At 38.3% G+C, this 26,065-nt stretch overlaps 1 protein-coding gene and 1 long non-coding RNA gene across 9 annotated transcripts in view; one reads left to right on the top strand and one right to left on the bottom strand.

Annotated features, from left to right (window-relative positions):
- LOC113603043 (uncharacterized) overlaps positions 1-17,955 on the bottom strand; it is a 65,483-nt gene extending 47,528 nt beyond the window's left edge. Inside the window, exons 1-2 of one of the 2 annotated variants that reach the window (XR_008296831.1) lie at positions 17,816-17,955; positions 15,884-15,962 (exon numbers count right to left, since the gene is read on the bottom strand). This is a non-coding gene — a long non-coding RNA (uncharacterized LOC113603043). The remainder of the gene's footprint in view (positions 1-15,883; positions 15,963-17,815) is intronic. The other variant, XR_003424589.2, reaches the window with a different exon arrangement.
- A 131-nt stretch (positions 17,956-18,086) lies between these two features.
- Positions 18,087-26,065, top strand: part of CASD1 (CAS1 domain containing 1) — a 66,918-nt gene continuing 58,939 nt past the window's right edge. For 4 of the 7 annotated variants that reach the window (XR_003424585.2, XR_008296830.1, XR_003424586.2 and 1 more), the window contains exon 1: positions 18,102-18,690. Coding sequence is in view for 2 of the 7 variants with exons in the window: in XM_027071893.2 (XP_026927694.2) it covers positions 18,126-18,690 (565 nt within the window). In the remaining 5 variants the exon portion in view is untranslated. Of the gene's footprint in view, positions 18,691-26,065 lie in introns of all 7 variants that reach the window. The other 3 variants (XR_003424587.2, XM_027071893.2, XM_027071891.2) reach the window with 3 other exon arrangements.

The raw sequence follows: 26,065 nt of genomic DNA, 5'->3' as shown, positions 1-26,065 counted from the left end.
ATGTTGGATTCAGAGTGACTATTTGCATAAGTGTAGCAGGGAGAAGTTTAAGGATTGTGCTGAGAGGTCTGTAATTCACATTAGAGAAGAAGCCAGGAACATTGCTGCAAGAGGGTCCAGCACACGTCCCTGGCTGCCTGTGCATTCTTTAATGTGGTTATGGAAAAACTGCACTCTAATGAGAGACAATGCATACTGCTCCTGCCAGAGATTTCCATCCCTGGGGTTAAAGCTGAGTCCAAGAGGATTTCCTGTTCTGGGGTTTAAATCATAAATATCAAAGAGCAGAATCTTTAGCTTCCATGTTTCCAGTGTTCTCCATACCTTCTCTATGTTAGCAAATTAATAGTTTGTTCTTTCTTTTGGCATGATTAATATGAACTATTTACAACAACACTTAAGCCCATAACTTCAATCTTTGATAAGCAGATATATCATGTAGAATCTAGATGTCAATTATAACTACTTGAGTATGTGCACTCCTCGGGTATGAAGAGCTGAGTGATAGGAGACCTGGAGCAGCATAAATGAATTTTTTATAACTATCTTGATATAACAGTAGCACTGGGGTCGTAAGAGAACAGATGTAAGATGTCTTAGTAGTTTCTTACCTCTGAGACCAGAATTACTTATAATTATATAGTATATGTTATCCATTAAATAAAATTAGGTTAACCAATCTAGGATATTCTACAAGGAGGCTAGGATCAAGAAAATGCTTGAAAATTTTTTGAGAAAAGAAAGTTGCCATCAAAGTATTTTATCAAGGCCTACAGGCCTTCTGTTACTAGGCCTCTGCCCACTTTGCCAGAAGTATCTTCTATCACCCCCTGCTTCACTAACTAAAATCCATCCACACTGGCCTTATTTCTTGATCTTACCTTAGAGAATTTTATACTTCTGTGTAAAAATTTGGAGTTTGGAATGAGTGTCTCTTTCTCATGTAAGTTTTCAACTCAAAGAGCTTCCCAGACCACCATAGCTAAGGGAGCCTCCTCCCCACCACCATCTTCTTAGTTACTTTCTACTCTTTCCTCTATTTGCTTCATAGCATTAACACCAAACACAATTATCCCACCTATTTGTAACCAGTTTACTTATAGTTTAAACTCTATCGGGCGGGGGGGGGGGGGGGGAGATCCATGAGCAGAAAATGAACGAATACAAATTATTTTTTTCCAATCACTTTCTTCAACCTTGCACTGTTCAATTTTCCTTCCCTGCCTTTTAACAATAACTCAGGCAGCTCCCAAAGTTGTTGGGTCACTTTTGGTTATTAAAAATCCAGACTCATTTATAAACCTCAGTCTCATTCTCTTTCTCAGGATGTCTCTTCCCAGCATGTTCCTTCACTCCTCCTCTCTCATCCTTCCAATATTAGGGCTTCTGGAATTGGGGATGAAAAGGAAGAAAAGATAGCCAAGATCTTATGTAACTGTCTGCTTGTTGGAGGTTCTCTTTTGGTCATAGAGGCTTCTCTGGGTAACACCACCTAGCCTTTGATGTTCTCCCTGCAAAAAGCTTCCAACTGCTGGTTCCTCAGAAAACTCTGAGGGACCCCTGGCATATGCAATCCATTCTGGCTCACTTCTTCCGACCTTCCCACAGGAAATGCCCTTTGTATGTCACCAAGCTCTTAGTTGTCAAGATCTACTCAGCAGGTAAGGTTACTGGGAGGTTAGCTCAAGTCCATTTACAGTTATAGGGTCTATTTGAACTGGGGAATATATTTGCCATGCCCAGGTTAGAGGACAAGTCACTCCTCTCTGTTCTGCCATTTGTTTCTGATTGGTTTTCCACAATGTGGAAATGGCAGAGAGACAGATCAGCAAGTACGTGCATAAGCATTTGACCCCGCAGAAAACAAGAAGCAGTCTTGCTTTCTTGCAGATACCCCCAATCTCTATGGGTGGCTGTCTTGAAGCTCCCCTTCCTTTGCTTTTGGGGTTAAACAAATATTCACGTGACTTTTAGGGGACACCTCCCCAACTCTGCAACAATATAGTACTCTAGTACTCTAGTAACAAATGCAGTAGAGGAGAAGCCAAGCACCTTCATTTCAGGCAGCTGATTCTCTCTCATTCTCTCTCTCTCTCTCTCTCTCTCTCTCTCTCTCTCTCTCTCCTCTCTAATCCCTCTAGGAGAGGTGGAATGAAAATGGAAAGGACACTTGGGAGAATTACTTAAGCAACCACAGCCTTGAGGGGATATCTGTCTCCAATTCTTTGTTGTTGTCTTCACAATCTGGAGCATTCAACACATTTTTAAATCTCAGATTTGGCTTTAGCCATCCATTGAGGAGGAACAAACAAGGTCTCTTACTAAGTACCCTGTATTAAATTGTATTTTACTTATGTGTGTTTATTTTTCAGTACCTCCAGAGCAAAAGTTTAAAGAGGGCAAGAACACCCTTTATCTCTACCATATCCCCAGCCTCTAGTGTAGGGCTTGGCACAAGCTGAGGTACTGAATATTCATTGTAGTATAAATGAAAGTCTAATAGAGTTTAAGGAAAGTTGTAGTTTGAGGATTTTATTACTACCTTGTTTGCAGAAAAAGAAAAGGTATCCCAAGTCTACAGTAGTGGCCAGACTAACTTCCATAACTTCCAAGTTAGTGACCAAACTGTAACTAGAATCAAGGGTCCCCTCACTTTCTTTTTCTTTGTCTCTCTTCCTTAGTTCCCCAATTCCTGTTGTCCCATGTCCCTCTCTCCTTTCATTCTTCCCTCCCTCCTTCCTTCTTTTTCTTTCTCAAACAAGGAACAAAGCAATATACTACCTCATTTATATATATGGATAAACAGAGGAGATGATACTAAGGTGAAATTTTTGAAATGTTGGGAAACCAGAACAGCAAGTTGACTAATTTAGAGCAGATATATTTGACATAAAACTGAATTTCAAAGGACCTTAAGCTAAGCAAACAGAATATATCTATAAACCTAAAGTATTCTTCATATCTTTAATTTGAAAAATATCCCTGGTCATATTAATGCCTTTTCACCCAAACTTTTTCAAGAGAGGATATTTCTCCAAATCCTCCTCCTTTTTTTTTTCTTTCTTTCTCTCCCTCTCTCTCTCTCTCTTTCTTTTTTTTACTCAGAATATTCTCTAATCAAATTCACACAAGGAGAAGAAAACTACTAAGCAATGTCTTCTCTGTTCATTTCAGGACTTTCCTAAATTCCCTCCTGATCTTTATCTGTAGGTTCACAAATGATTTCTAGTCAAGTGCATCAGGAAAGGTGATATATTCTAAGTCAATTCCAAAAGGGAAAGTCAAAGGACTTGCCCAGGAGCTATCAGGCTGAGCAAGCACACTATTTTTACTTAGATTGCATGACTATTTGAGGGAATCATTAAAAAGGAGTGTGTAATGATAATGGAGTAGATGGCAACCCTCCCCCTCCAAACCAAAAGGCCTCTTTTCTTGTCACAGGTTCGAACTTCTAAAATGATTTCCTCTTAAAATATTTCCATGATTTTCCCTTCATTGTCTCCAGCACCATGCCGTCATTATCCTAGCCCACATGAAGCAACCAGTAACCACTTTGGCAATTGCCACACTTGTAATGAATGATCTTTGAGTCTTTCTTCCCACTTACTACATCTAAGCAACTATCAAATTGTCTATCAAATCTAAAGCCCTTCTCATAAGTGGCCCAGTACTTTCTACCATCAAGCCAGTCAATCTCATTGTAGGAAAATATTATGATTAAGTATTTGTCAGTGAAAACAAAACAAAACAAAACAAAACATATTATTTGGCCATACTGTTTCAAGTGTCTGATTCTAGTCTTTGAGTTACTTTACAATTTTGTAAGATGGAGATAACCTATAACAATGCATAATAATTATTGTCTACAATTGTGTAAATTCTGTCTGGTGGAGAGTCAATTAACTTTCCTCCCTCACACCTACTCCCATGAGGCCAGTTTTACCTCCATTTGCACATTTATTTCAGTATTCCTGATTTATGAATGTGTCCTTTTTTTTATAATTCCCCCTTGAACTTATGACCAGTGTCCTTGTTAATGAGTTAAATAAAATCCTTAACATCTATTTAGTTTTATATCTGTATGAACGTCATGATTTCATCTTTTGGAAAAGAAGTATATTTTAACACCCAACGGTAATTCACTGTCACGTCTTAACATTCAAGGTCATCAGTAATATGGCCCCTTTGGCCATCCTACTCCCCATGTAAACTCTTCAATACTAAAATAGCCTAAATCATTGTGAGTACACTGTGGGAATTTTTGTTTCCTTTTGCTGGCTCTTAGTCAAGACGATTCTTCTGTTCATGTCTTCTCTAACTCCACAGCTGGACCCATGGACCCATCGGTGCATTGGACCACTGAGCCAGTCTTGATTTCATAGTCAAGAAAGCACCCTGTGTACATATATATAAGTCTGGTTGTTGTACAGCTAACAAGTTATCCCTCACTGATAATAGCAGTATTTGGGAATAGTTTTATGATCTGTTAGGTGATTGTCAGGATACAGTATGGATATTTTAGGTGAGAGAGGATAATCTGCTTTGTTAACCTTTTTGTTTGTTTGTTTGCCTGCTTGATTATGTGTGAACTCAACTCAGTCAAGAAAACATTTTATTCTCAGTGAAGGTAGAACATCCCTTTGAGATATGCTCTTATGAGTTGTCATGGTTCTGTGTTTATTGTTAATCTATGATTGAGATTGCAGAGCTGAAGCTGCAAGCTCTCAGTATGTCTGTGCATCTGTAACTGAGGAAAACCTTTACCTCTCACTGGATGTTTGACGTTTTCCTACCTCTTGAGCACATAAATAAATTATAGTCTCTCAAATCCCAATAGCTCCATTCTAACTTGTTCATAAAGAAAAATAAGCACTTATATAACTCTAATATTCCCAAGTGTCTCCGGAAATTTTTAAAAAATGGACATGTAAAACAAGCCTTCAAAATTTCTTACAGAAACCTCAAGATCAGAAGCAGGTTTGCACAAAAATACAAGTTCACATAATAAAGTTGTATCTTTTACAATCTAGGCAGGTTTGATAAACTTTTGGTTTGAAAGGAGCTATCTGATTCTTCCTTTGTTTTATCAGTGTAGTTGTATTCATTTGCTATTGCTGCATAACAATATTACCACAAACTTCTAGGCTTAAAGCAACACACATTTATTAACTCACGGTTTCTGTTGATCAATCAAAGCTAAGTTCATTAGACCTACTGCAGTAAGGGATAACACCACCTTGAGAGATCCTAGTAATGTCTCAAAATGGGAAAATTAGGGAAGGATAATTATAGGGCTCGGGGATCTGGGCTTAAGTGGTTGAAGGCAAGTTTGTCAAGACAGAAAACTAATTGACACAGGGGACAGTCCTTGACATAATAGTTTAGGATTGAGAAATATAGTAAGGCCAGCTTCTTGACATGAGTCTTAATAAGTAAATGTTTTTTTTTTATAAGCTACCGATTTGGCCAAGTGAGCAATTTATTATCCTGATAGGAGACAGAGCTGTTTGGCCAGATGAACAAATCATATGGATAAATTGCTTTTCAGGAATTTCTTAAAGCAAATAGTAAAATTGTTTACTGGTTTATATCTTTTATACTCCTGAGTAAGAATTTCCTGGAACAAGTATGAAGTCAAAATGATATAGGGAATCTCAATTCTCACTCCCAAACTATGTAAATATAAATCATCTAAATTCTTAAATTTTAATTCTGATAAGTGATTGTCTAAGTTGCAGCATGTCTACTTAACTTAGCCAAGATACTTATTTAACTTTAAAACCTTGGACTACTCTTAAAATGAAGTTATTTAATGCCTAACCTTGGACACTTAGGCAATTTCTAAGTGAAATGTAATACTGAAATGCAGTCTCTCGACATATTTTTAATATGCATGCTTTTGTTTCTTACAGTGGATGTATTTGTTGGTCATGTTAATGACTGTGTTCATTTTTCTAATTTAAAATGTAAATATAAATGTGTGTGACTCCAGAGGGTTTTCTGGTTGTATTCAGGAGTTTTGCTAATTTGCTAAACAGTGTACAATAGATACTTCTACATTTCTCTTCCAGTTACTCTATGAAATATAGTTTATTTGACTGAGAGTTATACTCTATACAGGTAATCAAAGACCATACTAAAGCAACAGTAGCAGAAAAATGCAATTGTCAATGCAAGGCATGGGATATTTGTTTTCAAGGAAAAGAGAAGAGTTTTGTCTGAAAAGGTCTGTTTCTTCCAGAATGTAAACAAAGATAATGTGAGACAAATATTTAATAGATATAGGAAGTTATAGTTTGGCAGAAAACAAACAAACAAACTGTATTTGCCTCAAACTGCAAGCAATGAGTCTGAAAAGAAGAAATAAATGTTTTCAAGTTTTGATGAAGTTCACTTAATTTTGATGGATTTATTTATAAAAAGTATATAATTATAATTGCATAATTTAAAAAGTAGAGCAAGGAGCTCATGAATCTTTTATTGCTACATATAGTATTAATACAAAACTAGAATTTTGTTTTCTATATATTAAAACAACAGCCTATCTCAAACTATTTGGTCTTTTCTTAACAAGGGATAGTAAATAGATACTCTTTCACATTCTCTGTGATCTGTCTGTGTGGCAGAAATTTCATGTCAAAACATCAAAACAGTCTTCTGTGTCTTGTGCTGACTTTGTCAAGCCCTTGATTAGTAAGCAACAAAAACATAAAGTTCCTCATTTCTGAAAGATCTAAGATTCTTTGCAACTGTGTTGCCTTCTTGTTATTTAGAATATTGTATTGTCACTTTGGTTAATAGGTGGCCAATTTATTGTTCCTCAGGCACACCCAATCTTGTCATAATAGGTGATTTAAAGTACTCTGTTAACTCTTGATTTTGCTCTCCCACTATCGTAGCCTAGATTCAGAAAAATTAAAATTTCATCCTTTTTCTTTACACATAAAACCTCTAAAAATTTCCCATAGGAGCCCTGGAAATTCATGAAGATTTGGGGGTTTTGCCTTATAAAAGAAGTGATGCCCCAAATAGTTGTTTTCTTGACATATTCTGTATTTCTTGATTAGCTCAACACTATTGTAAGAACTAATCAAAAGAGTGTCAAATTAAAGCCCAAGTTTTATACATAAAATATTACTCATATACATGTTTCTGAGATTGTACACATAACAGAATGAATTGAAAGGCCCTGAAGATCTATCTGTCAGGGCTCTCATTGTTCATAACACGTTCTTACTCGCAGGAAAAATACTAATCATATTATTACAAAAAAACAAAAACAAAAACAAAAAAAAAACAAAAAATCATGTACTGCACTCAGTAGAGACTGTACTGTCTTCAGTTTAGGCATTGTTGATTACCACAGTAAAATAACCATAATCACTTAGTCTTGTGATTTCTCTTATCTTCTGATGCTTGCCAAAAGGCTCAGAGGTCAAAATTTGTATCTTCAAAAAAGAAAGACGATATCAGAGTTTCACAGAAAGGACTGTACTGTGTTCTTTTAATTGTTGATATTTCAACAAATAGGCTCATGAGTTGCAACTCTAGAGCATAAAGATAACACCGCCTGCACAATTGTCAGATATATGTGGGAACGAGTTGGGATTTCCAAGACCCTTTCTACTTTAGAAGCAGATGACTTCACGAAAGCAGCCTGATGACCAAAGCAAGATGCAGCAGAACAAGAAATACACAAAACTAAATACATGAGACTAAATAAATGCATAAATGAACTAAATTTAGTTATTTGGATTGGAATACTGAAGGCATTTATTTAATTGTCTATTTTCTGATACGTGTATGAAGAAGTCCTTTCTCTTACTTGGTAATTTACCTCTAATTCTTTAACTCTCAACTTCAAGTGAAACATTTTAAAAAGTGGTTTCTAACTCTTAGTGCCTCCTTCAGAATTTAAAACCAAAACACCTTTACTGAGTATCTATACCTTCCATGAAAATGAAGTTACCTGCACTGGGTCATTAAGAAGCTGTTTTCACCAGGTATCAAATTCTTATAAAAAATTATATATTGCACACCAACAGAGAATCTTATTATCTTCAATTGTGACACTGTCACACAAGGTCATACCTGAGGGTCACAGTTGAAAATAAGTGACATTTAATCAGTTATGGAAATTCTATCATTAAGCAGCATGTGTATTTTATGTGTAAAAGCAAGAAACCATAAAACAGGTACCACCCAAGAAAACTGGTCTGGTACCTGTTTTATGATTAAAGCCTCACAGCTCATAGGCTACGTCACTCACTGGCTGGCCAGGAACCACAATGTATTTGGGACTTCAAGTAGAAAGAAGTTCTCTGGAATCTATAAGCAATGAAGGTGAAATCTTGGTGGAGAGATTTTCTTGAGCTTGGTTTCCCAATCTTGGGATAGGAAAAAAAATAGATGTTTTTAAATGATTGAATCCTATATTCCTTAATGAAATTATTCAGCAGAATTTAATTCTTTGGCTTATATAATTGCTCAATACTGAATGCTCAAAGGGGCATATACGGTTAGTTAATACCTTTTGCTGAACTATGTAAACAAACATAATGAAACCAGACTTGTGTGTGTGTGTGTGTGTGTGTGTGTGTGTGTGTGCATGATCAAAAATAATCTCTATAGGTTACTTATGATCAAAAGAGTAGCTTGTTGGGGCACCTGGGTGGCTCAGTCGGTTAAGCGGCCAACTTCGGCTCAGGTCATGATCTCGCGGTTCGTGAGTTCAAGCCCCGCGTCAGGCTCTGTGCTGACAGCTCGGAGCCTGGAGCCTGCTTCGGATTCTGTGTCTCCCTCTCTCTCTGCCCCTCACCTGCTCATGCTCTGTCTCTCTCTGTCTCAAAAATAAATAAAACATTAAAAAAATTTTTTTAAAGAGTAGCTTGTTTAGCAAAATTATTTAAAATTTAGAAATAAAGCAAAAAGGACAGGACCTTTCAATATCATTTTGGTGTACTGTTTAACAGACTAAACCAAGGATTATTTAACTATCTAAAGGAATATATCTGTACTTGACTATTTTCTACTAAACACCTGGTCTCTATGACATACATGTTAACTTGTAGATATTGACTGGTAGAGAGCAAATTTAAGAACGATAGCTTATGAATTTACAAGTGACAATGAACTTTGAAAGAAGAAAGAATCTTTTATTGAGCATCACCTAAGTGTCAAAAACTATACATTACTCATTTAGTCAGAAAAACAACCTTGAGTGATAGGTATTATTATCTTCATTTTACAAGTAAGAGAGTTGAAGTTCAACAGGCAAAATGATTTGCCACATTGTTTAGCGAGTAAATGGTGAAGCCAGGTGTCAAACCCCGAACATTCTTTCAAAACCTACGCTCTTTTTACATTATTCTACCCCCGTAGTAAAAACTTTTTTTCTAACAACCACAAAGTTATACCTGCCACTTCTGCAAACCAAAAATGATATCTAAATGTCACCAAAAAGAAAAATATGCTAGTTAAAAAGGCAGAATTTCATGATGGGAAATGTAAGTATATGTTCTGTGTGCATAGAGTAAAAAGATCTATGAGTCATCTCCTGCAACCCACTAAGTGTTTAGTTGAAGATTGCTCTTTATCATCTAGCTAGATGGCAATTAGAAGCGTGTGAGACAAAGTATCCCTTAGGAAAAACTGGCTCAAGAATAAATCATTTAAAGTGCTTTACAGACGTTACCTAATATATTTTCACATCTCTGTGAGCTACGCAGCCATACACAAAAAGCGATTCTAATTTGTTTACAGACCTTCAAAGGTGATACAGTGTAAAGTGGAAGGCCAAGATGAGACTAACAACATTAGACTTACCTGAGGCCCAGGGCAGTTTCAGCCATTTCAGTTGAAACACCACTAAGTTAATTAACCTCTATTGTTTTCATTAACCTGCTTAATGAAAATGTCAGTACCATTTGGGCCAGAAGGCTGTGAAACCAGGCAGGTCATTTAGAATTTTTTTCTCGTTCAAGCTGCCCCAATCTGATCTGATCAATGGTTAACATCTTTCACCTTAGAAACAGTAGGAGATATTCATATTCTCCTTCCCTAAGGGATAGGGTGCCTTTTAAAAAGCAGTGAACTGTGAATTTCCAGCTAATTTAAACAACTCTTGTACAGAAAGGAGAATTTGTCTCAGCCTTTGAGGAAGACCTAGGGCAAAATAATTGTTACACTACCATCCCTCTCCCCTTTATCCTTAAAAAAAAAAAGTGTGCAACTTGGAATGAGGGGGAGATGCATTTTTCTGTCCTCGAGAGAGGGTATTGAGAGTGGTGGCTGCAGCAGAATTTCACACAAGAAAATGTAGTATATACTGTATTTTCTGGGTTTTAATTTCTAAACACATTTCAATGTAAACAAAAAGCAACTGAAAACAATGTTCTGATCATCTTTCCAAGCTCATTCCCACTCCAGTCTCCCCATGTCAGTAAATGGTCCCTGAAGCCATCAGTTGCTTAAGCCAAAAACAGAAGTCACCCTTGGTTCTCTCTCCTCCTCATCTCCTACATACAATCAATCCGTCAGTAAGTGTTGTCTATTTTGCTTCTAAAGTCTGTCTCCAATCTGTCCACTCTTTTCTCGTCTTCTCTGATTCCACTTTTGTCCAAAACAGTGAAGTGAATGGGAATCCGATGGTAGGGAGTGTAGAACTTTCTCAGAAGTACAGATGTTTGGGAAACACTACAATTGGAGTGGAAGAAAAGGAGATAGAAAAGAAGCTGAAAAAGTGGGAGAAAGAGAATACAATTGGGATATGCAGAGAATTTAGACAAAAAACAGAGACCTAAGGTTGATTCTCAAGCATTTCCCAATCTGAAGACAAGAAGGACAGATGTGAACATATGGTGCATTCAGGATGTGTTTCTTACATTTAGACTATTATAACACATATGAAAGTTTCACCTTTTACAACTTCCAAAGGATTATTGAGAAGATTTTTGTGTAATTTTTGTCAGGGTGAAATCTTTTGGCAAAAAAAAAAAACAATGATGTATGTAATAAATAATTGAGTAACACTTTAGAATTTCTTATTCTTTTTTGTATCAGTTTTGGAATACTTGAGTAAATACAAATTGTATATTTGGGTTTTGTTTTGTTTTGGGTATACTCAACTTGATCAAAGACCCCAAAGACCAATATTCAAATTCACTGCGACAGAAACAAGCTTTAAATGTCCTGTAGGAGATTGTTCACTTGTTCAGACAAGCCAAAATTCAGTTTGGAAAATATTGATCTACCCCATACTCTCAAAAATTCCCAGAAGAAAAGTGCCTCAATTTTTTCCAGTGTTCTTCATTAAATGACCTTTAATTTGGATTTGAGAAACATTAATATTTATTAAGTTCAAGTCATAGTCATGTATTAAAAGATAATTTTTAGAAGAAGATATAGCAAGACTTTCATACAGATATAAAATGAACATGTGTCAAAGCTTTTCTTTAATTCATTAATTAATGAGGGAACCAGAAGATATTACAATTGGTTCAAAGGAGAATTAAAAGAACCACACATATATGGCATTAGGAATGGTGAAATAAATTTGCTTAACAAATGTTAAACTTCAAAACTGCTCAATATCCACAGAGCAATAATCAACTGAATCCCAATGAGATACAATTTGCATTTCTATGGACAAAAATCATTTGCATTACTATAAGTATTATATAACTTGGAGCAATGTAAAATAACTCAAAGACAATAAAAGATTCAGAGACCTGATAGAATCAGATAATCTGGACAATGCCTAGTTTTCCATTGAAGACAACTACAATATCTTGGTCCATTTCTAAGTCTTTCATAAGTTTTCTCTACAAACAATACAAAAAGTACTAACTCCCTGTGCCCCAATGCATAAAATCTAGAAGGAGAGGAATGAAGAAGACAAAGATAAACATAATAACTGAATAGATTATAAAGCACAGTGGGATATATCCCAAAAGACTGAGCTGGTAATTTCCCAAAACACACAAGTATGCACAAGTAAAGAAGATATCTGTTTTGACTGGACGGGGCCTGTGTTGAATGCATACTTAAGCACAGACAGGAACAAAGTACTATGAGAAATCAGAGAAAGGAGTTATATTCCCATAAGGAGCCATGTGGTTACTTTATGGAAGAGGCAAAATGGAGCAGGCTTTAAAGAAGAAAGTTCTTCTGATTGTGGTAATTATTTCACAGACTGTGCATATATCAAATCATCACATTGTACACTAGAAATATAAACAATTGTATCTGTCAATCATACCTCAATAAAGCTAAAGGGGGTGGGGGGGAAGAAGACAGGTTTTAAACAAGTAGAATGTGAGATGCAGAGAAAAAGTATTTTAAGTTAAAGGAATAGTAAGAGAAAAGTGACAGATATATAATGTTCCTGGCTTGTGGGATAGCATGGTTGAATGAAATGAGAGCTAAACAGAAGAAATGGCAGTTTAGGCCAAACCACAAACAACTCTAAACATGTTAAGAGGCTGGGAATTCATTGTGTCCCAACAGGGAACCACCAAAGTTTTTAATCGGGGAAATGACAAGACCAAATATAAGCCTCAGACAAGCAACTCTAGCAGCAATTAGCAAAAAAAGAGATTGAAAAGGTGAGACATTAGTGGAAGGAATTCAGTGGGAATCTTTTGCAATGATTAGGTTGGAACCTGAACTAGAGCATTCTAGGGAGGAAAGAGCTTTGAGGAAGCCAGAATAAACAGGATATGGTGATTCAGTAAGTGATTTGGGGTTTTTGATGTGCACCCGATATCAGTTACAATTTCAGCATGCACTCCTCCAACTAATGCATATTTATTTAGTTATAAAATATGTACTACTCTACTAATGAACTAATATTATACATGTAATTTGAAACATTCATATGTGCTCACAAACTTTTTTTTTTCTCTTAAAGAGAGTGATTTAATTCATGTTTGGATGCTTAATTTCTAAATGGCTTATTAATTTTGATGGCTTCATATTAGTAGTAACTTTCACCTCAAACAAGATTTATGTATTTTACAACAAGATCAAGATCTATGGTTTACAATGAGCAAATGAAAATTCTCACTTCAAACAATATTGATAACTTCAAGATTTTTTCTGATTTCTTACAGATTTAAGTTGTCCATATCTATGAATGTCATGGATGATATATAATCTACATATATATCTGACATATCCATATGTGTGTATATAATAAATTAAAACCATGTAATATAACTGATGAAGAGTTTGTATTAGTTATAGAAGATTCCATTCTATATATTCTTGTTTGCTAGTGCTTTTATTTTATTTTATTTTATTTTATTTTATTTTATTTTATTTTATTTTTTGTTTACTTATTTTTGAGAGAGACAGAGCACAAGCAGGGGAAGGGCAGAGAGAGAGACAGGGAGACACAGAATCTGAAACAGGCTCCACGCTCTGAGCTGTTAGCACAGAGCCCGAGGTGGGGCTCAAACCACAGACTGACAGATCATGACCTGAGAGGAAGTCGGTTGCTTAACCAACTGAGCCACCCAGGTGCACCACTTGTGCCTTTATAATTAGAATCATCTTTAATTGCCATTCAGCATAGAGATTTTTAATGTGACTTTCTATTTTCTGAGTTTAAGTGAAAGTAGATAATACAATCTGTGAATCCATTTGCTAGGTTCATAGGCACAATATGCTTAAAGTAAAAAAATTAAGTGAGCCATTGTTGATCTCTTCACAAATGTGAATTCCCACATTCCCCTCAGGATTCCTCTCCAAGTGCACTTGACACGACTCTACATATAGACCAAGTTAGAGTACTGATGTACTTATATGAAATAGTAATAAAACCCTGTTTTACTGTAGTTAGGAATGTCGAAATAACTTTCTAGGCTTAAGATGAGCCATTCCTGCTCAGGGGTGCCATAACAACAAACCAAAAGTTAGATTGTGTTTCTCTAAATGCCCAACTTAACCAGAAATGCAGTGAAGCCAATTCCCAAAAGCAAGCTAGCTCTGGGCTGTATACTTATTTCCTTGTTTCTTCTCATGCCAAAAAGGTTGACTATGTGACTCCAGCCAATCAGATAGTTTCTTTTTTTTTTTCTCTTCCTTGTTCTTTATTTTTAATCCTATAAAAATTCCCAGGGGCACCTAGGTGGCTCAGTCGGTTAAGCATCCGACTTCTGCTCAGGCCATGATCTCATGGTCTGTGCTGACAGCTTAGAGCCTGGAGCCTGCTTTGGATTCTGTGTCTCCCTCTCTCTGCCCCTCCTCCACTCACATTCTGTTTCTCTGTCTCTCAAAAATGAATAAACGTTAAAAAAAAATTTTTTTTTTTAACGTTTATTCATTTTTGAGAGACAGAGAGAGAGCATGAACGGGGAAGGGTCAGAGAGAGGGAGACACAGAATCTGAAACAGGCTCCAGGCTCTGAGCTGTCAGCACAGAGCCTGACGCGGGGCTCGAACTCACAGACCGTGAGATCATGACTTGAGCCGAAGTCGGCCGCTTAACCGGCTAAGCCACCCAGGCGCCCCCCCCCCAAAAATTTTTTTAATAAAATAAAAATTCCTTGACTTCCACCCCATTTTGCAGCTCTGTGAAGGGAGCTTCATGAGGTGTTGAACAAAGTTTGTTTTTATCACCTAAATTGTCTTTTAAAATCATTCCTAATGGAAATTAACTATAAATAGAAGTTTTAGCACTTTATTCTATCAAATGGCTCATCTGTGATCACACCCCCCAGTTGGAAAACCTTACTTCAGATTAGGCAGAGGAGAAAGATGAGTCAAAGATTAGCAGTCATGACTTGAGGATAGTGGTGTCAATAAACTAAATGGTAAACATAATAGGATGGATGGTCTTGGAAGGAAAATAAAACTGGTATTCAACACACTGAGCCTGAGGTACCATGAGATACTCAGTGAAGCTATCCCTGAGATATGTAAAAGCGGTCTGGAGCACATGAGAGAAATCCAAGTTGCACACATGGATCCAGTGTGATAGCTGAGGCCAACTTGCAACATAGGTTTCCCAAGAAGAAAAGTAAGCAAACAAGAAAACTCTGAAAAGTACTTCCATATAAGGGCTTTGAAAAAGCAAGAGGATTCTTCTTGGACATGCACAGGAAAGGAAAGAAGAGAGACAGAAGGATGTAGTGGCACAGAAGTCAAAAAGAGAAGATTTTAAGAAAGCAAATATTCCAACAATGCTGTGCAGTCAAGAAGGATACAGCTAACATAAAGACATTGGATTTGGTAATTTAGGATGTGGTTGACATTTGAAAGAGTGGTTTAAGTAAAATAATAGAAGCAAAAGTCAGTTTTTGAGAGCTTAAAAATCAATAACTAGTAAGAAAAAATGGGAACAGTAACTAGATTGTTCCTTTAAGAGGTTTGATAGGGAGAAGAGAGATTATGTAGTGAGTTAAGGAAAGTACTTTAAATAGGAAACATTTGAGCTTATATGTAGGACAAACAGTGAAGAGGGAAAAGTTGAAGGTAGAAATAAAGAAGGGAAACTTATGAGACCAAGTTCTCAAATGAAATAGTATCCCAAGGCATGGATGAAAGAGATAGCTTTGGGAAGAGGAAGGAGGAATTTTTCAGATCAGAAAAGAACTATAGTTAATAATACTGTATTCCATATTTCAAAGTTGCTAAGAGAGTAGATCTTAAAAGTTCTCATCACAAGAAAAAAACTTGGTAACTATGCATGGTGACTGATATTAACTAGACTTATTGTGGTGATCATTCTATAATACTGTGTAAATAAATGCTGTCATAATGTTGTACATCTGAGATTAATATGTTATATGTCAATTTTACCATAATAAAAAATTAGATCAGTATAAACAGTATGAATGGATACAGTGAAGCAGAAACAGTTTATACCAGAAGATTCTCACCTCAAAACTGTGCTCCTCCTGCTGCACTGGCTGCTCCATTTCAGTCTCTTTTTCCTATCTGCTTTGTCCCTGTGACCTCCTGTGGTACAATGGCAAATAGACATTTGGAAAGAAGAAGAAGAAGAAGAAGAAGAAGAAGAAGAAGAAGAAGAAGAAGAAGAAGAAGAAGAAGAAGAAGGCGGCGGCGGAAGGGGGGAAGAGGGATAAAATGTGGTTGTTTTTGCTTTGCTTTGAAGTAATGCACAGTTTAAGGCATTCCTATCAAATGCTTTCTCTTTTTATCAGTTTATTAGGGTTGATGTAACTTGCAGAGCATTAGTAAACATTCTGGATGGTTTAGGGATAGGCAAATAAACATGGAACCATGGTCTAGTTTTTAACATCATTAGATTTGGGCTTTAAAAACTTCAGTCTGGAAAAAAAAAAGTTCAGTCTGGTTAGAGGTATGGCAGAGAGGTAGTAAGATTGGATTTTTGAGCCAGAATTGAGGAAGATGAGTTTTAAAAAAATGGGAAATTTGGGCAAGAAATCATGCCTTAACCAAGGCAACAAGAGGATGGAGAGGAGGCAGTATATTTGAGAGTTATTTAGAAAGGAGAATGGGAGTGGAGCCAATGGAGACCTCAAAGTCAACTCCTCTTTCTAGATACTTGTCAGAGAAGGAAAGAGAGATGGAAAAGTAAACACACAGAAATACAGAGTCCATGGATGTATTTCCCTAAAAAGAGAAACTTATTGGTGGAAGGGAAACAGGAGAAAGGGAGAGTTTAAAGAAGACACAGAGAGAGGATGATTGACATAGGGATGACTGATGGAGTCATCAACACCCCAACAAAGGGGGACAGGAAGAGATTCAGAGGAGAGGAGAGGGATTAGCTTTAAACTAGAGGGAAGGAAGAAAGATGTCCACAAGCTATTTACAATATTTCAGAAAGCCTTCTGGAAATTGCAATTAAATAAAATGTCAAGTTTCTTTACTTTTGGCAGGCATTAAATCAACCCCGCAGGCTAACACTGGTTATCACACGCTGATCAGAAATTCTAATTTGCTGTTGATGACATCATAGAAATTTCTAGGATGTTATTGGTGGACCATATGCTGTTAGCAGAGTTACTTATCTGGTTTTTACAATATCAGATTTAATTCTTCCAGCATGTGATCAACCTTGGATCAGAAGAGTGACAGCCAAAATTAAGCGACCATTTCCAGGGAACAGTGCCTAGTGTTTGTACACTTATTTAACTTTATTGCTTATTAGCATTACATCCATGACAGTGATGTATGTGATTTCATTTAAGTGACAAAATCTTTCAAGATATGGGGTCCATGGATGAAAACATAATAAAAAGAGTCCTTGGATGAAAAGAATTGGGATGACAAGATCTCAATAGTCCCTTCAAACCTAACATTCTATAATTTTAAGAGGGGCTCATAAACACGAGTTCAGGAATGGCTAAATGGGAAAGTTGTAAAGAATACTTGAAAACACCCCAACTAACCAATGACTCACTTATACAAGGCAAGTAGATAGGGAAACAGTAAATAACCATTCCCATCTGGGGGCAGCACAGGAGAGACCAAAAAAAAAAAAAAAAAAAGTTGGGTGAGGGTAACAAGAGCTTAACAAAAGCAAAGGCATGCTTGCTTTATTGATAACCACAAAAACATTCACCATCTTTAGGAACAGGAATGATTAGTATGAACACACTTTTTACGGTTTGGCGTATCCACCTACTAACCTCACGTAAATACAAATGAAGACTGAGGATGTTTTCTCCTCGACACCTGCACTAACCTAGGTTCCTTCCGTACCTTGTACTCTGTACTTCAGTGTGCCTTTGCCCACTGGAACTGGGCAAACTGAGGAATTTTTTTAAGTTTCAAAAGAAATGGACCAAGAAAGTGAGTTTAAGAGTTGAAACTGGTCTTACCCGTGGGTTGAGTGCTAGGGCTATCAGCGGTTTCGACATCTGGCAAGCACCTAGGATCAGCCAGACTGACCAGCTAGCTTGACCATAAGCCCCTGGGACGTCGCATCCAGCTGGGCAGGTTCAGGGGGGTAGAAAGCTCAGGAAAGGGTGCGTTGAGGAAGGAAGAAGTGGAATAATGTGTACTTTTCTTCCGTAACTGTAGTTCTGTTGCCCCAACCTAGACTCAGGTAGTGGCCAGTACGACAGGAGAAAGCCCCAGAGCTCGCTTTCGGGCTAGGTCGGACCCCTCTTTCCCTCTCCCCACACCCCCATGTCCCTGACGCTGCCGCCGCCCGCTGGCGCCCATGACCCGGTGACCCCAGAGGGCCATCAGGAGCCCGTGACCCCGGAGCACTGGGCATCCGGACCCCCCTCGCAGGCGCAGCCGCTATTAAGGCAGGAGGCTAAAGGGGAGGAGGAGGAAGGGGAGGAGACAGGCGTCCAGGGCGCCTGGGGAACCGCCACTGCCGAGCCGGGGTGGCGAGTCTGGGGGAAAGCCGCTGAGGCGGTCGCGGCCGAGGAGGGCCAGGTGGAGGCCCGGGGCGCCGCGGCGGCGGGGTCAGGCTCCCCGGCGGGAGGCGCGGGTGGCGGCCGCGGGAGCTGGCGGCGGCTCCTAGCCTGGCTGCGGCGGCCGCCCCAGTGCTGCCCCTGTGCGGCGCCCCTTCCTCGCTCCGCCGCGCACTGTTGTCATGGAGGAACCAAGATGGCGGCTCTGGCCTACAACCTGGGCAAGCGGGAGATCAACCACTACTTCAGCGTGAGGAGCGCCAAGGTGCTGGCGCTGGTGGCCGTGCTGCTCCTCGCAGCGTGCCACCTCGCCTCCCGCCGCTACCGAGGTGAGCGGGCCCTCCCCCTGCCCGGGCCGGCCGGGGGAGGAGGCGACGCGGCGGCTGGAGGCCGCCCCCCTCGCCCAACACACGCCCACGCTCACGCGTTCGCCCGCCCGCCCGCGCGCCGGGCCGGCGGGGGAGGCGGTGGCCCCACGTGCCCCCAGGTGGCCCGGGCGGCGGGCCGGGCGCCGGAGGCCTAGCGAGCGGACTCCAGTGAGGGCCGCCCCTGAACTTGGGCCCGTGGCCCTGGCGCCCCCCCCCCCCCCCCGCCCCGAGCCGCCCAGCGCTGCGGTCGGGCAGCCGACCCGGGTCTGGCCCGAGTTGCTGCCGGGGTCCGAGCACCAGCGCGAGCTGGGCCGAGGTAGTCGCGCCAGGCCCGGGGCTCGAGTGCAGGAGGGAGCGCCCGCGGCCCTCGGGCGGGGGGGGGGGGGGGTGGGCTAGCCCGGGCCGCCAAAGGCGGAGGCCGCCCTGCAAGGGGACACCTCTGCCCGGAGTTGGGGTCGTCGATTTCTGCGCCCTTAGGGGTCTGGCTCTTTCGCCTTTGTTTAATCCGGCCTCTGCCCTGTACGGCTAAGCCGAGCTGTTGTGGGACAGCGGCAAGGGCCGCCCCGTTTTCCTCTGCCGCGGGGGCGACAGCTGGCAAAGGATGCCCTTGGCCAAATGGGGGAGGTGTCACCCAGCCTCCGTGATTCAGAAACGTTTAGAGGGTTCTGATTGCACACTTTTTACAAATTAAAGACAGTGGGGCAGATATTTGAAGTTCTGGCTTGACAGGAGTCGAGGTGGGCAGGGAAACTAACGTTGGAAGCAGTTTGAAAAGAGGCCTTCAATGTGGGTTTTGAAATTGGTGTAAAGGGGGAAAGGAAAGATGACCTCCGTATTTCAGAACGAATTATCTTTCAGTAATCAAGGGGTATTTACTTGTCCTTGTTGATTGATTTTTTTTTTTTTTTAATTTTGTGTTAAAATGCCACTGGGAGAGAGGCTGACAAGCTGAGGGAAATTAATAATGATAGGATCTCTTATTTTTTGCTCTTAGTATTATCGAAACCATTCTCTGGACAGCTCTTGGTGACTGTGAGATTAATTGGTCAAGATGTAATGTGTAATGGACAGGTGCACATTTAACGCTGTTCCCATTTAACTTCACACCACTTTGGCAAAATATCCAGTAAAACCAGGTACTGGAATCTGAGCTCTGTTTTCATCCCAGAAGATCTTTCAAAGTGTAGGACATTTTCATCAGTTTTGCTGCCTTGTGTTCTCCAATTCTTGAGGATTAAAAATCTTATACTCTAGTACCATAATGGACGAATAGCTCTTTATATGAATGCACTAAATCGATTTTAAAAGACAAATTCTTTATACCCTTTGGCCTTTTCCCTTCAGCCTCCTATAGATCACAGCCATGTGATCTGGCCGGGCTTTGGTTCATCTGCAGTGGCTGTAACAGAAGTCAGACACTTTGATGTACAAAATAAAACTAATGTTTTATAGTGTCGACGCATTAATTTGTGGTCATTTCGAAGAAAAAATTTTAACTACTATTAATCATTTTATGTTAGTTTGGTATAAGACGACAGTAATCTAACTCGATCTTGTCTATAAGATGACAGTACTCTAACTCGATTTTGTCTCTGTGATGGTGGTGAAGGTAAATGTTGTAACTGATGCTGTAGTGTGAAAAGTAAACATCTAGTCCCCCCTCCCTTTTTTTATATTGTGCTTTTATCTTTTGATAAGCTTGGATGGTTATTATATTTAGATTATATATTTCATCCTTTCAAAATCTGTCATCAGAAGGGAAAATAGAATGTCAGATGGAACCTTATGAGTCAGTGCAGCAATCTGGGGTTGTTTATAAAGCCTCCTCCAGAAGCTAGTCATCAGCTTCTGTAGGTGCTTCAGTGCCTTGAGTGTGAAGCAGTACACCTGGTGTGTGTACTTGCCCAGACTGAATGTCAAGAACTTGAGCCAGAGACTGTTTGGGAAGAATAATGATCATACCAGGAAGTTTTTAGACATCCTCATGCTTTGGCAGTGTCAAACTGAATGAAATGTAGCGCCCTTCACACAAAGATGACCCTACGATTGAATCACAATATCATAAATCTTTAAAATAAGTAAGGACCTTATATTAGATACAGAGGTTTAGGCTTTATATTAAAAAATGCACTGTGTGGGTATGAGTATGCCTCAGGCAAGGTAGAGTGAATACAGTTTGAATATACATATACAAACTATAGGAAGTAAAGAAAGCATTTTATACAACAGAAAGTAAAGCTTGGCAAACACCACGTGATAACATTGAGCACTTGTTATATGTCAATCGCTGTTCTAAGGGTTTTACATGTTTGATCTTCTTTTGTTCTTCCAGCCATTCTATGAAGTAGATAAATTATCATATATCATTCCACCCCCACCCCCACCCCCCATTTTTGACATCTCTGTAATCAGGATGAATTTTTAAAACTTTGTTGCAGGTCAAAGTTTAATTGATAGCATTTTTCTAGTGTTACATAAAATAATGATGTGTCTATATTATAATCAGTGGTCTTAGATCCAGCGAATTACAGTATTATTTACATTGTAAAGATGAGGCATGAGGGGTTAAGTTGCCTAAGGACACACAATTAGTCAGTGACTGAGCTAGGATTTACAACCCAGTTAGTTCGTCTGCCTCATGCCATTAGGTTATAGACTGCCTTTCTCAGAGCTTCTTAGGCAGTGGTGATGTATAGAAAATGGAGTGAGAAAGCATTTTCCAGAGGGAAATGGGTTAAATCATTTAGAAACACTAATTCAGCCTCACGGTACCAGCCAAGAGTTTTCCCCTTCTTTTTCCAGGAAAATAATTTTCTGAAAGTTGCATGTGTACAACTTCAGAATCTGACCAGCTTACTTTTTATTACTTATGTTTATCTTTTTCCTTCTTCTAAACTTCAGGCTCACAGTCTAAATATGCTTTTCCCTTTTTCTCTGCTTGCAGTGACCCCCCTCCTTAAAACAGTACAGATTTTTCTTTTAGGGTCTGGTTCAAATGTCACCACCACAGAAGTAAGAATTAAGAATTCAGTGTTTCTATAGCAGTTAGTACATACTTATGTTATATTGTAATAATTTGTATCCATCTCCCCCACACAAACTATAAGCCTCCAAGGGTATTTTATTCATCTTTAAATCATCAGAGCTTAACACACATTAGAAACTCCATAAACAATAACTGGATAAATAGATTTTCGAAGTCCTTATTTTTCTTATTTTTTGAAGTCCTATTTTTCTCCTTTCATTTGGTTCTTTTGTTTTTTTATTATTTTTTTTATTTTAAATGTTTTTATTTCTTTTTGAAAGAGAGCAAGACAAAATGTGAACAGGGAAGAGGTAGAGAGGGAAACACAGAATCCGAAGCAAGCTCCAGGCTCTGAGCTGGCAACACAGAGCCCAACGTGGGGCTGGAACTCACGAACCGTGAGATCATGACCTGAGCTGCAGTTGGGCGCTCAACCGACTGAGCCACCCAGGGGCCCCTGGTTCTTTTGGCTGTAATTGAATTTCATGTTCTTTTTTTTAATTTTTTTTTTCAACGTTTATTTTTATTTTTGGGACAGAGAGAGACAGAGCATGAATGGGGGAGGGGCAGAGAGAGAGGGAGACACAGAATCGGAAACAGGCTCCAGGCTCTGAGCCATCAGCCCAGAGCCGGACGCGGGGCTCAAACTCACGGACCGCGAGATCGTGACATGGCTGAAGTCGGACGCTTAACGGACTGCGCCACTCAGGCTCCTCTGAATTTCACGTTCTAATAGCATGTTCTGATCTCAACTTTACAAAATAGAGGGGTTTTTTTCATTATTAATATTTTTATATAAAATATAGAAACATTTTAAAAAATAACCCTATTAACTATATATTTTTTAAATATTCTCAATTTCTAAAGTTACTAAATCACGAAATGTCCATTTCTATTGTGATTACAGATTAAAAACATCATTTCTGTGACAAGAGGCCAGTATCAATAGCCTTAAGGGTAATTCCAATCTGGACAATTTTTAATTTTTTAATTGATAAAGTAAACTTGTCTCAAATGCTTTAAGTTTGTTGAAATCTAATTCCTTTCTGTCACCAGGCCTATTAAATGCAAGTATTAAGTATTATTGAATGTTTTGGAGAAAAGTGAGTTCAAAGCTTCCGAATTTTAAGAAAGAAGCAACTCTAGGTCTCTTACCCTTTTCTTTCTTTGCCAGAAAGATCCTGATCTATAAGATGCCACTTGTAATGTAGGGATTCCTAGTTTGTCAAAAGAAAAATGTAAACGGTGATTTTTTAGCACAGACCAAAGTGTAACCTTGCTGAATTTTAGGCAAACAATATTTTACAAATCATATTAAAAACTTTATGATCTAATATTTTCATGGTTGGTAGTAATAAACAGATAGCTTTGGTAGGATGATTCAGCCGGTCTAAAGGTGCAGTGTGCCAGAGATATTCTATTCAAAGGAAAATATAAGCTACAGTTTATTTAGCACGTTAGATATTTTCTTTAGCAGTTACATTTGTTTTTTGGCTTTTTTAAAATTTGTCTTTTTACTTATTTTGTTTGCTTTTAGTATCTTTCTAACAGAAAAATCGTGTATAAAAACCCAAGACTTTAGATTGACAAACCAGAATGCTTATGGTTAAGGTAATAGAATGAAGAGGAAGACACAGCCATTCATCTAGATAATCTAGTATTGGAGATAGCTGAAGTAGATAATTCTTTCCCTTTAGTTGTTTTTGTTTGTTTGTTTTTTGTTTGTTTTTACTGTGTTCCTAGCTTGATTTATCTGAGCACTTGGCAACTTGCATCTCACACTGGTTGTTTTAAAGCAGCTATCAAAATTATATGAGGCAACTGAAAATAATGACTGGGATTTTTTGTTTTCTTTTGTTTGGGGGTTTTTCTGGGTCAATTTTGACGGGGAAGTATGTGCCAGCAGATATTTACATATACTTAGTATGCATAATGAAGATGTGGCATGTTAACTTATTTTAACGTCTAGATTACATTTAGTGATTTGATCCAAAAGTATTTCCTTCTCAGTAAAAGAGAACTTGTGTTTGAGTGTGGAATTTTGTGGGAGTTTCCTTTAATAAATTAGGTTAATTTATTTTCAGATGATAATAGTAGTTATTATCACCAGTATTTTTATTATTTTTCTGACAAGTATAAAAAAAAAGTCTCTTGCCTTTTCAGTTGCCTGGTTGGTTCTTTTGCTTTTCTATAATTCTTTATATTAGAGTCTCTCTATTAAAATAGTGGTGCAGTTTCTGTCTTCTGACTGAGCCTTAACTGATATGATACAGAGAGTATTAATGTCAGATACAAGGATTACTAAAAAAAAAAATTTTGCATCATAAAATATATTAAGAAGAGTTATCACCAACTAGCATTCGTTAGCAAATTAGAACTTTCTTTCCTGGAAAGACTAGTAGTCTCTAAAGAACTATGTTTATAGTGTCTTTTGGTTAGTGACAGCTTCAAATCTGTTTTGCTGTTTTTTTGTTTTTGTTTTTTGTTTTTTTGTTTTCTAATTTGGGTTCATCAGTTGAGAGCTGTTATTTCCCACTGGCTGAACTACTGAAAAACAATGTGTGAGTAGTAGTATCGAGGAAGAAAAGAACTTTGCATTTTAAAACACATTTTCTGGTGGAGAAAGACTGGTTATTTTAAGATGTTTTGGTCTGGTACTTCCATCTCCACAAAACTATGTTGATAATTCATATAGATGGTTAACAATAACAATCCCACATACTGTAGATTGGCCAGGGCATGTTTCTGTTTAAAGTTCTATTAACAAACAAAAATCAAATAACAACAACAAAAAAAAAAAAAAAGGAAGGGAGAAAGAAAGGGAAGAAAAAGTGCACAGAATTAATACCGAGTTATTTGCAACTTTTTATAACTTTTTTAGAAAATAGATGATACTAACTTTTTACTTAGTTTATAAATATTTAAAGAGGTAGAAATGTTGTAAATATGGAATTTCCATTCTAATTTTAAACATTTGCTAGATTTTTTTTTAAGTTTATTTATTTTGAGAGAGCAGGGTACAGAGGCAGAGAGAGGGAGAGAATCCCAAGCAGTCTCCACACTGTCAGCTCAGAGCCCGTCACGGGGCTCGATCCCACAAACTGTGAAATCATGACCTGAGCCAAAATCAAGAGTTGGACACCCAACCCACTGAGCTACCTAGGCACCCCTTTACTAGATTTTTAATAGTATTTTACTGTAGAACCATTATAAAAGAATATAGCAGAAGGATTTTTTTGTTTGTTTTATTATTTTGAGAGAGAGAGAGAGAGAGTGCAACCTGGGAGAGAGGGGCAGAGGGAGAGAGAATCCCAATCAGGCTCCACTCTCAGATTGGAGCCCCACGCAGGGCTCCATCCCACAGCCCTGGGACCATGACCTGAGCCGAAATCAAGAGTTGGATTCTCAACTGACTAACCACCCAGATGCGCCCAGATGGATGTTTTTAGAAAAATAACTTAATTGTGTGTTCCTATAGTCTTTTCTTTACTCCTTCTTGATTATTTATGTAGCTTAATTTTGTTTTTGAGAACTAGAATTAGTTTTTAATAATTGGAAAAAATTAAGAACTGATTATTTATAGTTTCCTTAGAGAGGTTATTAAAAAAATTTTGAAATACAAAACAAAAAACCTGCGCAGCCTACGTATACAAAATTGCAAAATATATATATTGCAAAATTTTAATAATTGATATTCTGCTTTCCTTATCCAGTTTTCTACCAACACTACAATGCAGTATTTTCACTTTCCCTTCCTGCTCTATTTTAGAATTTATGACACTGAAATAACAACACTTTCATTATTTATGCATACCTGTCTTGTATTTGTATCACCTTTTATCTGTATATTGACCAGATAAATGGATAACCAGACTGAGAAAAAAGATGTGTTCTTCCACTTTAAATATCTTTGGGTTTTCTCTTTCCCCACCCTGAGTGATTCAGTATCATTTTTGTTCTGTAGAGTTTCGTTATCCTGACCTTAACGGTCTGTGAAACAAATAGAGCTTGCTGATGACTCTTCATAAAGAACCAGAGATTAATTTAAATAATATGTGATTTGATTATATTATTCTAAATGTCTCATTTTTTCCCTTATCCATTTGACATATTTGGACTTTTTTAATGTTTCCAACTCCCTTTTAAACTCCTTCAGTCATTTCAGTTAGTGTATGATAAAATGGCCATGGGAAATAGGGTGACCACCTCCCCACTTACATAGGACTGAGGGTTTCCCAGATGTGGAACTTTTGGTGTGAAACTGTGATAGTCCCAACCAATCTGGGAGGAGCTGGTTGGTCAACGGAAAAG

The sequence above is a fragment of the Acinonyx jubatus genome, chromosome A2, assembly GCF_027475565.1.
Source record: "Acinonyx jubatus isolate Ajub_Pintada_27869175 chromosome A2, VMU_Ajub_asm_v1.0, whole genome shotgun sequence".
NCBI classification, from domain to species: Eukaryota; Metazoa; Chordata; class Mammalia; order Carnivora; family Felidae; genus Acinonyx; species Acinonyx jubatus.
The sequence above is the reverse complement of the archived record's forward strand: the minus strand, read 5'-3'. Positions and strand labels throughout refer to the sequence as shown.